At 40.9% G+C, this 13,653-nt stretch overlaps 2 protein-coding genes across 2 annotated transcripts in view; one reads left to right on the forward strand and one right to left on the reverse strand.

The window, feature by feature from the left end:
* The first annotated feature begins 2,585 nt into the window (after nt 1-2,585).
* LOC140508851 (olfactory receptor 52Z1P-like) lies at nt 2,586-3,605 on the forward strand. Its single transcript, XM_072616732.1, has one exon. The coding sequence runs from the start codon at nt 2,586-2,588 to the stop codon at nt 3,603-3,605; it is 1,020 nt and encodes a 339-aa protein (XP_072472833.1).
* Nucleotides 3,606-12,666: 9,061 nt separating this feature from the next.
* Nucleotides 12,667-13,653, reverse strand: part of RRM1 (ribonucleotide reductase catalytic subunit M1) — a 40,575-nt gene continuing 39,588 nt past the window's right edge. Inside the window, exon 19 of the mRNA XM_072610253.1 lies at nt 12,667-13,426. Coding sequence (XP_072466354.1) covers nt 13,241-13,426 — 186 coding nt within the window. The 3' untranslated portion in view covers nt 12,667-13,240. The remainder of the gene's footprint in view (nt 13,427-13,653) is intronic.

Consider the following 13,653-nt stretch of genomic DNA (forward strand, 5'->3'; position numbering starts at 1 on the left):
AGAGAAGTGGTGGACTATAGGTATGCAATAAGGTATATACATTGTTAGACATGGACAATGTGTTGATTTGCTTTCTTTGTTGTTATAAGATAGGATAAGCTATTGGAATATGACAGATGTATTTCTTTAAAAAGCAATATTCTGAATCCTCTCCTACATTCTGTTGTATATTTTTTTTATTTTATATTAGTTTAATATTTAAGTTTACAATATTTTTCTTTTCTCATTATGTATTTAATTTTCAGTATTTGTCTACAGTATTTTTTTAAAAGCAAGCATCATTTGAAAGGATTATACTCATTTATGTACACCCATGTATGTGTGTGCATGGGTGCATGTAATAGTCCAGGTGTGAGATGATAAGGCTGGTAACAGTATCAGAGGAGAGAAGGGGGCACATGTGAGAGGTGGTATGAAGGTATAATCAACAGGAGTTGCTAACTTGTTAAAAGGACTTTCTAAGGGATAAGAGAGAGAGAGTGAGAAGTACAGAATTTTATGTATATATACATATATATAGGTTATGAAGTTGATTGACTTGGAGGAAGGTGGTACTCTCCATGGTAAAAGGAAAATTAAGATAAAGGGTGGGTTTATAGGAAAAAATAATGAGTTTAGTTTTGGACATGTTGAGTTTAAGATGACTGTGGGACATGTTGAAAAGGCAGTTGGAGATTCAAGACTACAGGTGAGTAGAGAGTTCAGGCTTGGACAAATAAATCTGAGAATCATCATCATGGAGATAATTGAATCCTTGGGTGCTCATGATATCACCAAGTGAAACAGTAAAGAGGGAGAAGAGAAGAATGCCATGGACAGCACTTCAGTGGACACCCACAGTTAAAGAACCAGCAAAGGAGGAATGATCAGACATGCATGTAGGAGAAGAATGAGAGGAGAGAAATATTAGGAAATCCCAGAGAGAAAAGACCAAGCAAAACAGGGTGGTCAATAGTGTCAAAGGCTGCAGGAAAATCAAGAAGGATAAGGATAAAGAAAAGACCATCAGATTTGTCAACCAACAGATCATTGGTAACTTTGGAGAGTCTTTTCTAAAGAGTAGACTTATGGGGTACATAAATACATGAGTAGTCACATGGAAGAGAGATTGGACTTGTTCTTCTTGGCCTCAGGAGACAGAACTATGAGCAGTTGATAGAAGCTGCAGAGGCTGATGAAAGTTTGATGTTAGGAAGGTTTCCTAAGGCTCAGTTACCCAAAAGCAGAATAAGTTCCTCTTCACTAGAAATGAAGACTGGCTAGCCACTTGGAGGCACTGCAGGTGGGATTTTTGGTTAGGTATGAGCTGGAGTAGATGGCCCCTGTGGTCCCTTCCAATGTCAAGATTCTGTAGTTTGTGTACTAACTTGGGCCTAGGTTGGGGGTGGAGGAGGTTAAGGCAGGGGAGAAACAGGAAAACACTTTGTGGTCTCTATTGTGTGGAAATAAGGAAGAAAGGGGAATGAGAGAAGTGGATGCTGGAATTAAGTACACAGATGGTGAAATAAGTGAAACGGAAAAGAAATTAAAAGTTGTGGTAGCAAGTCTCTGATTAGACAGCCAAGTCAGCTCAGCTCCGAGACTCTGAGCAAGGTGAAAGAACCCTAGGAATAAAGGTCTTTCCTCTGAAATGACTCAGAGTAGAATTTCATACTCCAGGAAAATGACAGAGGGTCAGGAAAGTAATTGGCACCGTAGATAGTGTCAGACTTTGAGTCAGGAAGACCTGAGTTTGAATTCTGATTCAAACACTTACTAGCTGTGTGATTCTAGGCAAGTCACTTAACCTATTTTTAGGCTTAGTTAGGAATAAAAATACCTCTTACCTCCCAGGACTGGTATGAGAATCAAATGGGACTTTACAGATTTATATAACTTTAAAATTTGCATATACCACATATATTATGTATATAAATATATACACAAGATATGTGTATATACATATATGTATTTGTGTATATATGTATACATAGTATACACATTTCTAGGAAAGTATATATGTGCATACCTAGATATAGACATAGGCATAGATATAGAAATAGATTTAGTTTTAAATTAGGCATAGATATAAGTATAGATATAGACATAGACATAAAGTATAGATGAATACATATAGACATGGCCTAGATACATGTTGTTCAGTCATTCAGTTGTGTCCAATTCTTCAAAATACTGTCCATAAGGTTTTCTTGGCAAAGATATTGGAGTGGTTTTCCATTTCCTTCTCCAGTGGATTAGGGAACAGTTAAGTGACTTGCCCAGGGTCACACAGCTAGTAAGTGTCTGAGACCACATTTGAACTCAGGTCTTCCTGACTCCAGACCCAGTGCTCTATCCACTGAGCCATCTTGCTGCCTCTATAGTTTAAATATAGGTATAGGTATATAGATTGAACTAATATAAATTGATATAGATATATTGTTTTGCAAACCTTAAAGTGCTATCAGCTATTTTAAAGACCTGGGGCTGCATCTTGGCATCCCTTTACTGGGCTTAGACCCACAAATAGCAGTTGACTTTGACTGAATATTCTGTTCCAACAGAACTAAGCCTCCTTTCTTGGTGCCTACCCAAGATTCTGAACAATGGAGAAAAATGAGAACACTACCACCTTCAATATATCTTACACAGACTTCTTCCTGGTGGGCTTTCCTGGGCTACGGGAATGGCGCTCCCTCTTGGTTCTTCCCCTTTCCTGCCTCTATGCATTAATTCTGTCCACCAATGCCCTGATCGTTTACACTGTGGCCACCCATCGAAGTCTGCACCAGCCCATGTATGTGCTCATTTCTCTGCTCCTGGCCGTCAACATCTGTGCCGCCACTGCTGTGGTACCCCAGATGCTGACGGGTTTTGTACATTATGCAAACCCTGTGTCACTGGGGGGCTGCCTCGCTCAAATGTTCTTTATATACTTCACCCTTCTCCTAGACTACAACCTTTTGTTGGCTATGGCTCTGGACCGCTATGTTGCCATCTGCCACCCACTCCGCTATACAGACCTGGTGACACCGCACCTGTTGGGCCTGCTGGCTGTGGCTGCCCTGATCAGGAGCTTGGCTGTGGCAGTGCCCCTAGTGGTGCTGACTTCCCAGGCACGCTTCTGTCGGACAGTAGTGATCCGCCATTTTGCCTGTGAGTATATTGCCCTGCTGAGCATTGCGTGTGGGGACCTAACCTTCAACAACCGCCTGGGCTTGGCCATGCGGCTGATCACAGTGATCTTTGATCTGTCCTTGCTGGGGGCCTCCTACACCCTAATCATCTATGCTGCCTTCCAGATTTCATCAGGCAATGCCCGAGCCAAGGCACTGCACACATGTGGTTCTCACCTACTGGTCATCTTCACCATCTACCTCTCTGGCCTCTCCACTTCAATTGTCTTCCGATTGGCTAAGTCTGTGTCTCAGGATGTACAGAACCTGCTCAGTGCCATCTACCTACTGCTACCAGGAGCCCTAAATCCTATCATATATGGGGTGAGGACCAAAGAGATCCGGCAGCATGTGGAGAGATTGCTCTGGGGAAGGGAGTCAGTGATGGTGACCAGGAACCAATCAAAGAGACTGCAGAATATTCAACCAGAGAGGGAACTACCAGGGTGAGGGGGCATTGACAACTCAGCAAGGGCTATGAGCCTTAGGACAGTGTATGTTTACTGGCCCTATTTGGAGCTGCACTAGAATCTCCAGTGGTACTTTGTCAGTAGATAAGGATTGGTGGAAACTACAGCGAAGATAGTAGGACCATAGCTATGCTGCCTAATCTCCCTAATCATAGGTTCCTTTACTCTTTTCCTTCACAATTGAGGGACCATTGAGTTGCTCAATATTTCTATTCATTGGGTAAGGTGAAGCATACACCAAGTTACACAGGCTCAGGTCCTGTTCTTACAGGCTCCCACTCTTCCTTAGAAAGAGCTGACGTCTATCTCTGTAGCCATAATCCATTTTTTCTAGCTCTACTTTCTAGGGACCAGAAGAACAAAGTGAATCCCCCTCTTACCCAATAGCCCTTCTATTTGAGGAGGACACCTATCATGTTCTCCCTAGGTTTTCTCTTCTCTAGTCTAAACATCCCCCAATTGCTTCAACCCAGACTCATATTCAAGCCCACCTCTCCCCTCCCACCACGTTGGTCACCCTCCTCTGGATGTGTTCATTGTCAACTTCCTTTCTAATCTATAACTCCTATAAATGAACACAGAGTTCCAGCTCTGACCTAGCCATAGTGAAATTATCAAATCCTTCTATTCTGAATAATTCTCAATAGTCAAATGCTCACCAAAAGACAATAGCACTCATACAAAGTGTTAGATTTCCAAGGATATTTGGTAGAGATATCAATCAGCACCCATCCCACCCAGCACGGAAGGGCTGAGCTGATAGACCCATGCTCTTACTCTGAGCTTGGTGGCCCCAGTATGCCCAGTGTGATTTATTTATTAAGAGCCTATTACATGTAGGACTCTATACTTGATGGGGGCAATAACACAAAGATGAATACCATGTAGGCTGTGCCTTGAAGAACCTTCTGAAGGTGGAGGGTAGAAGGTAGGAGGGACAAGACACATGCCTCAGAAACTCATCTCTAGGCTCACACAGACTAGATCTGGGTTTCTGAGTAATTGTACTTTGGGGCTCATTCTCCCATCCAGGGTAACCCTTGGGAACATCAAAAATGTGGCTTCTTTCTCTTCAAGTGGCCCACTGTCCTGCCCTTTGCCTCTGAAAGCAATAGGCTAACCCCGTCCCGACAACCTCTACCTCTCATTTCTCCTCTACTCCTACTCTCAAATCATTGGGGGAAAACATGAAATCACGCTCACTAAACCCCCTGCAGATGTATACTATCTATCTTCATAGCCTTCTAGGATCATGGATTTTCATTAAGATTCACAGGCCATCTAGTCCAACACTCTAATTTTACAGATAAGAAAATGGAAAATCATAGAAATGAAGTGATCTGTCCAAGGTCAGAAAGGATGTTAAGTATTAAAAATGGGATTCAACTCCCCATTCCAAATATAGCCCCATGCAGCCTTGTAGTGCTGGTGATTTTTCCTTTATACTCTCTTTCAATCTGTTCTTTCGTTCCCATCATCACTGTCCCCAGCCTTAGACACATCTTCTTTACCTTTCCTTAGAGTTCTGTTCCATAGTCCACTAGATAATCCAATTAAATTATTAAATTCATTATGTCCAAAACTGAACTCATCACTTTCCCTCCAAAATCTGACTCCCCCCAACAGAAATTCACCTGTTTCTGTTGATGGCATTGCCATGTTTCCGTTGACCCCACATGTACCCCAGGCTCAAAACCTGAGAGAAAAAGTCATCATTGACTCTTCTCCCTCTTTCCCATATCCCATCAGTTTCTAGGTTCTGGGATTCTGCCTCAGCAGTATCTTTCACACCTCTGGTCTCCCCTCCACTCTTCTTACAACTACCCTAATTTAGATACTCATCTTTTCTTGGCTGGATGATCATAACAGCTTCCTGACTTGTCTTCCTCCCCTTCTCCAATCCATTTTTCATACAGCTGCTTAAATAACCTTCCTAATCTATCATGTTGATCTACTCAAAAACCCTCCATGGCCTTCCAGAGTCCACTGAATAAAGTATGAATTCCTGACATTGTACCCATAGGTTAGCCCCAATCTACTTTTCCAGCCTTACCTCATACTGCTCCAATACTTTTATATTTCAAGCAAACTGAATTATTTGTCTCTGCTCATTCTGTTCTTTCCCAATGCTGTATCTTTGCTCATGATTAGCATTTCATGGGAACTTAATAAATGCATATTGGACTGGATTGGATGTCCACTATGGCTGAAATGGATTTCGCTCCTTTACCTCAGCCTTCATCTGTTGAAGTCCTTTTTCTTCCTTCAAGAACCAACTCATGGGCAATCTTCTCAAAGTTTTCCTTGATGCCACTTAGGGTGAGTTTGCCTTAAATTTCTTATAGAACTTTGATTGGACCTCTCCTTTGCACTGCTCTCTTAATAGCTATTGGTATCTTTTTTCCCCCACTCAACCCTTTGAGAGGTGCATCTTTTGTCTCTACTTGTATATCCCCAGCACTAAGCACAAGGTCCTATGCAAAACAGGATCATGAGATCACAGGATTTAGAGATGGAAGGGGACTTGGAGCCCATCAGGTGCAGCCTAATCTTTTTACAGATGAGGAAACAGCAGCCGGGAGAAGTTAAGTGACTTGGTCAAAGCCACACAGGTGACACAGAGCTTGATAAATGCTTATCAAATTAAGTTGAATAAGCAGAGAATGGAGAGGGAGGCACTGAAAATCTAGTGTGAACCAAAGTCCTAAGTGCGTTTAAGGAATAGGGGAAGATAGGCAGCACGGTGGAAAGAGCTTTGGGTCTCGAGTCAGGAAGGCCTGATTTCAAATCTGGCCTCAGACATTAGTTATATAACACTAGGCAAATCACTGCCTGCCTCAGTTTCCTCAACTGCAAAGTGGGGATAATAATAGCATCTACTTCCTAGCTTTGTTATGAGGAACAAATGAGATATTTGTAAAGCGCTTAGCACAGCACCAGGCACATATGAGGTGCTATATAAATGCTAGATATTATTAATAGTCTGGAACATTTGGCCAGATCATCAGATAGATGAGTAAAATTAAATGGGGGATAAAGGCTTTCGAGGTAGATTGGTCACAGATTGTTGACAGCTTTTAATTGCAGGGTAATAAGCTGAGATTTATGTCTACTCCTCTTCAGCAGTGCCTGGATCAATTCATGAAGTCTATATTGAGTGTCTACTATGTACATCTGCTAGGTAACTCAGGGGGATTTGAAGCAGATCATCTCAAAGGTCTCTTTTAGCTCTTAAGTCTCTAATTCTCTGATTCTAGGACATGACCCTTACCTGCACAAAGTTTGCAGTTTAAGAGGAAAGATGTAACCTAAGACTCATGAAAAGTGAACCATGCATGTTTCAGGCCTACCACTCATTCCCTGTGGACTCCCTGGGGGAGCACCCCCTACTTCCCTTCTCTCAGCCCCACCTGTAAAATTTTTAAGAGTTGGACTACAGCAGTCTCTGAGATCTCTTTCACAACTCCATTAAACAATACAGGATTTCCTACACAACCTGCTGCTTCAGATGCCACACATCTAGCCATTTGTGGATCATTTCTACCCAGCTGATGTGCTGGGTAGAGATTCCCCCAATATATTGAAAGACATGTAACTGCTATCTTTGGAACATACCTAATCTGTCCAGAAGAGGCCTCTCCTGACAAAAGGGATGACTTAACCTAAGATGTATTGTGGTTATCTAATTAAACACAACATACTACTTTTAGCTGATCGGCCATACACATGCCTCAATGTGTCTGCTTTCTTTGTTCGCACCATCAGCTCTCTTGTACGATCCTTCCCACCTCTAGGGACTGGAATCTCACCTAACTTCAAGTTCCACTTCAAATGCCCCCTCTTCCAGGAAGCTTTCCCTGATGCCCAATTCAAGCAGAAATGGTCTAACCTACCACAGTAAGATCTCCTAAACTGCAGGTCTTCACGCAAAGACTGAATGACAGGCCATTCATCAGTGGTGGAGGAGATTCTGTGGAAACCTGGGTAAACTGTACTTTTCTTGGGCATTTTTCACCACATTCTATTTACTGTATTTTATTTTTACAGCATTTTGACTTGTAGTTTATCAGTGTCCCACCTTAGACTGTCAAGTCCTTGAATGCAGCAATAAAGCTAAATGGATATGAAAGATCCATTTCATCACTACCTTTATAATCTACAACAATATTCTGTGGGTGGAAGATATTTAATAAGTACTTACCAATTGGGTAAACAGCATAACTTATAGTATTCCTCTACACCACTTGAGGGGCCAACTATTTCTAAGGGAGGAGGCACATATATCCACTACACAAGCTCATCAGCTGGTATCAGAACAGTTTGGCATGAATTTCAGACTATACAACTAGCATGAGAAAATTGTGATCCATTGGGGCTCGTGAATTCTCAGAAATACATTCCTCCCACCTCAATAGCAAACTTTACACCCACACCCACGCACGCACACACTATATTTCTCCAAATATAGGCTACACTTTCTTCACTCCATCTTATCTAAAACCTGATTGTGGCCCATACTTGCTCTCTTAGTGTTGTAAACATAACTTAAGGCTCTAGAGTCTCCCTCACTGCAGCGTCAATTGCCTCCCCACAGACCAAGAGACTGAAAGAGTTTATTTTGGGCACACTGGTTATTGGTTATTGAGACAGCCAGGCGGTGCATTAGATAGCTCACCAGGCCTGGAGTCAGACCTGAGTTCAAACCTGACCTCAGATACGTATAGCTGTGTAACTCTGAACAAGTCATTTAACCTTTTTGTCTGTTTCTTCATCTGTTAAAAGGGAACAATCACAATACTCATCTAAGTATCAAATGCAAAAAAAATTGTAAAGCACATAGCATAGTGTCTAGCACGTTGTGTAAGTGCAATATAAATGTTAGTTGGTATTAATATAGCCCTAACAACCAGCCTAAGAGTCTCCCTTCCAAAGGGTTTGCTTCTCCCAAACTTTGTGTCTCCACTCCAATAAGAGTGGGAATTTATACAATGCTTTATAACTTACAGAAAGCTTTCCAACCAACATCTCTTTTATCCTCACAACAACCCTGTGAGGTGAGTAGAGCAGGTATCAACCTCATTCTAAAGACAAGGAAACTTAAGGTTCAGAGGTCTTAGAATCTGATTTAAAGCCAAAAGGGACCTTCAAGACTTTCTAATCCAACTCCCTCTTTCACTGATGAGGAAATGGATGGAGACGTTGAGTGATTTATCCATGATCACACAGGATTTGAACCTTGGTCTTCTGACTCCAGTGTTCTTTCCTCATGCTCCCTCATTGTGAATAGATGAGTCCAAGGCTGCTGCACAAAACTTGGAGGAAGCTCTGTGGAGCCCAGTGTCACAGAGGAGTAGGCAGAGGGAAGAGGTGAGTGCAGATGATCTCATGGAGAAATGAGGTTTCCAGGTTTTGCGCATGAGTGATTTAGAACAGGGGCATTTGAAGGTAATCCATTGATGTTACGCTCAACTCAAAATTTAGTATTGAGGTGCCAGGCGCTGTTCTAGGAACTGGAGGTACAAAGATAAAAACAAAAACCTGCCCTCTGGGAGCTTATGTTATATTGAGGGGAAACATCAGAGAGATACAAAAGCAAATACAAAACACTTAGTTTCCTCATATGTAAAATAAGCTGGAGAAGGAAACAGCAAACCACTCCAGTATCTATGCCAAAAAAAACCCAAATGGGGTAACAAAGAGTCGGACATGACTAAAATGACTCAACAATTGGAGTAGGGCAGAATACACTGAATACAGAATACACTAAAATTAGGGAATCCAGAAAAGCAACCTGTAAGAGACAGAATTTCACCTGAGCCTTGACAAGTCCTAGGGAGTCTAAGATGTAGAGTGAGAAAGGGGTCCATTCCAAGTATGGAGGACAGTCTGTGGAAAAGCACAGAAGAAAGAGAGAGAAGATGGTATGCAGGGAACAGCAAGGAGGTCAGTTTGACTAGAATGTAAAGTTCATGAAGGAAAATGATGTAAAAACAGTCATTTAGAAAGGTAGAGATATATGAAGTATTTTAAATGCCAAAAAAAGTTTGTATTTTATCCTGGAGACATCAGGAACTATTCAGACTTCTAGAGCAGGGGAATGACACGATTAGACTTGATCTTTAGGGATACTGATATTGGCAGTTGTGTCAAGAATAGGTAGGAGGTGTGTGGCAAGATCAATTGGAAGGCTATTTTAATAGTTCAGGCAAAAGGTGACAAAGGCCTGAATTAAAGTAGAGAGAAAAGAATTCCAACAATCCTGAGAAATTAGTAAAATTGCAAAGACTTGGCAACTGATTAAATATAAAGGGGATGAAAAAGGAAGTCAAAGTTGATTTCAAGGTTTTAAGTCTGTATAACTAGAGGGATAGTAATACCTCTACTAAAAACAAGGAAGTTAGGAAGAGGTTTACAAGGAAAGATGAAATTCTATTTTGGATATGTTAAGATACCTATGGAACATCCAGTTAGAGAAATCCAATAGGTGGCTGATATGGGACTGAAGCTTAGGAAAGAGAAGGCTGGATATGACTATTTGGGAATTATCTGCATAGAGATGACACTGGAATCTATGGGAACCGACTAGAGCATAGAAGAAGAGAGCCCAGGACCAAACCCTAGCCTACACCTATGCATAGACAATATGGATAATGACACAGGTGACAGCAATGTCACAAAAACCTGAGAGTATCCAAGAGAAAGGGGTGGTCAACAGTGTCAGCTGGTGCTACAGAAATCAATAACAAGGGCTGAGAAAAGTCCACTAGATTCAGCAATTAAGAAATCAATGGCAATCTTAAGGAGGACATTTTTCATTTTGGAGGTTAGAATCCAGACTGCAAGAAGTTAAGAGAGTAAGTTTTTGCACAAGCAAAACAAATACAGCTTAAATTAGAAGGGAAATACGTGGGAGGAAAAACCATTACAGTCAGTTTTTCTGATAAGGGTCTCCTTTCCAAGCCACATAGGGTACTTATTCAAATTCATGAGTCACTTCCCAAATGATATATTGTTCAAAGATTAGGAACAGGCAGTTTTTTCAAAGGAAGAAATCCAAGGTATCAACAGCCATGCAAAAATGCTATAAATCACTAATAAAAAACGAAAACTAAAGTAACTGAGGTTTAATTTGGCAAAGTTGACCCAAAAAAAGGAAAATGACAATTGTTATAAAGACTCAAAAGCAGGCACACTGATACCTTTTAGCAGAGCTGTGAATTGGTCTAACCATTTTGGAAAGCAATCTGGAACTATACCTAAACCACTAAACTGTGCATACCCAGAGAAAAGAGAATGATACACACAAAAATGTGTACAATAGCTCTTTTTGTGGTAGCAAAGAACTGGAAACTAAGGGGGTGCCCATGAATAGGGGAATGGCTGGACAAGTCAGAATATGCATGTCATGGAATACTATTGTGCTACAAGAAATGATGAAGGAGTTGGTTTCAGAGAAATCCGGAAAGACCTATACGGACTGATGCACAGTGACATGGAGCAGAACTAGGACAATTTATACAATATTTTAAGAAAATTAACTTTGTAAGATTTAAAAACTCTGATCAACACAATGAACTTCCTGATGAGACGTGATGACCTCAAGAGAGCGGATTGAGACAAAAATTTTTGAGACATGGCCAACTCAAGAATGCTTTGACTAAGAATTTTTGTTATAAAGGTTTTGTTTCATTTTTTTTTTCCAATGAGGGGAGAAAGTGGAAAAACATTTCATTTGAAAAAAAGTTTCAAGTATGTGTGTGTATACACACACAAAAAACAGTGTAAACAGTTTTTTCTGGGCATTAGTAATGAAAATGAGGGAAGGTACAGAATAGCTTGAAGGGATAGTAGGACCAATTAAAGGCTTTTTAAGGATGAAAACAACTCCATTTGCTTCAATCAACCCTCATGATATGGATACATGGCCCTTCACCATCATATTTGCCCTTCTCCAGGTTACTAACGTCCTTCTAAACTATCAACTGAGCACAGAACTACAGATGAGGTCTGATGTGGGCAGAGTACAACAGGACTATCATCTCCTTATTTCTAAAAAGTATTACATTCTTAATGTGGCCCATGATTATATCAACTTTTTAGGCTGCCACACCACACCACTGACATGTTTGCTGTGGCCGTCAATTCTCTCAAAATCTTGGGAGAGTCATTTCCCTCAGTGGGGAACTGATGACTACAGGTCAATGATAGACCAAACTGAATGTACAGATTTATTAGCATGCTAAGCAAGCTGCTTTCACTAATGGTAGATTCATTTTTCAGGATACAGATTTGGTTTTTATTACCATTAAGATTCACTTGGGAGTACGCAGACAATTGGCAGCATTTTGCAGCAACTTAAGATATAAAAGTAAAGTATTTCATAGGAGATGGGGTAGAAGAAAAGGGAGATCAGACAACGGAGAAATGGGAAGTATTTGGAATGCGAGTGGTAGTATAATTATGGAAATAAGAAAATATTTCCTGTTCAAGGTCAGGACACAAGGGGAAGAGATCAAATACTTACACAATTGTGAAAAAAGTACTTTTAAAGACAAAATTTCATGATCTCTTATCCAAGGAAGCAATTTTTACCATGGTAGATGAGACCATCTGTTCTACCATATCTTTGCAAAGGAGTTTGGAGACTTTCTAACATTAGAATGGCCACATGGCCACCAAGTGATTGGAGAGACTGTATGTGTACACAAGAAATAGAAATGCTATCATTTTTACAAGTTCTGTCCCGTTTTTGAGTACTTTAATTGTAGGCTTGCATAGAATTTTAGTGTGAAAAAAGGTCTCAGAGACCTTCTAATTCCTACTCCACTCCTCTTTTTATAGATAAACTGAGGTCTCAAGAAAGGAAAATTACAATCATATAGTGATGGATGGAGTCAGGAATAGAATTCATGCCTTCTAGATTGGACACCTATGGTTTTTCTTCAGCACAAGGGAAAATTGTGACAGTGTGATGACCAGATGTGAGAAGACATTTGAGATGAAAACCACTAACAAAATTAGTTGAGACACAATCATTCATCTTTTAAGAGGAAAGTGTGCATCTTTATTTCAGACTGACCTATAGGTCAGCCCCATTCCCACATGAGGATCCCAGAACAAATCAGAAGAGGGATATGATCCAAAACATCTTGGGAAAAGCCATTTCTGGGTGGCTTAGTGCTAAATACTGATAAGGCAGAGAAACCCAAGTTGCCTGGTGGGGGTAGGTATACTAGCAATTCTCATGAGCCAGCAATCTGCTTTACCTCTAGTGGTAACATACCAAGCTAAAAAGAGACCTCAGCTTAGTGAGATGACAATCTGTGAGGGATACTCAGTCAGCACAGGGCCCAGTGAAGTGACTGAGTCCCATATGCCCACATTTTCTTTCCTGCTCATCCACTGAGTCCAAGATGACTTCTTCACTCCCAAGACACCAGCAGAAAAATATTTTCATCCTGCACTGAAATAGTACTTGATATGCATTAATCATTTCCTTGCACTAAAGTCCAGCAAAGCCTCACCTCTTCAAGCAAATTCACTACATCTATCTATGCCCAAAGAGGCAGTGTGGCTTCCAAAGAAGTGCTGGCCTCCTCTTCTGATTCTTTCTTCTCAGGATCCGCACATCAAGCACTCATCTCTGTTTTCTAAAGAGCAAACCATGGCTGCTGTGTTCCTCTCTTTTTCCTCATCTTTCAACACCTTCTCCTTCTCTTTCAGTTTTTCCTTATTCAGAGTGAACTGAATGGGGTTGGCTGCTGGTCTTGTCCTCAAATAGTACATGCCAGTCTTCAGGCCCTATAGGGAAAAAGAACAGTAACTATTAGTAAGAGTTTGCTCATCAGAATATTTAGAAAGCCAAATCTAATGTGACAGCCTCACATACTTGGCTCTCAAAATCCCACTTCAAGCTACGTATATTGATGGCATAAGAAAGGTGTCCTTGAAACGTCTACAATCGATAAATGTGCTTTACAGCTCTAAAATGCACTAGTCAAGCAGGGATGTAAGACACATCCACAGAT

Source organism: Notamacropus eugenii, chromosome 5, assembly GCF_028372415.1.
Source record: "Notamacropus eugenii isolate mMacEug1 chromosome 5, mMacEug1.pri_v2, whole genome shotgun sequence".
NCBI lineage: Eukaryota > Metazoa > Chordata > Mammalia > Diprotodontia > Macropodidae > Notamacropus > Notamacropus eugenii.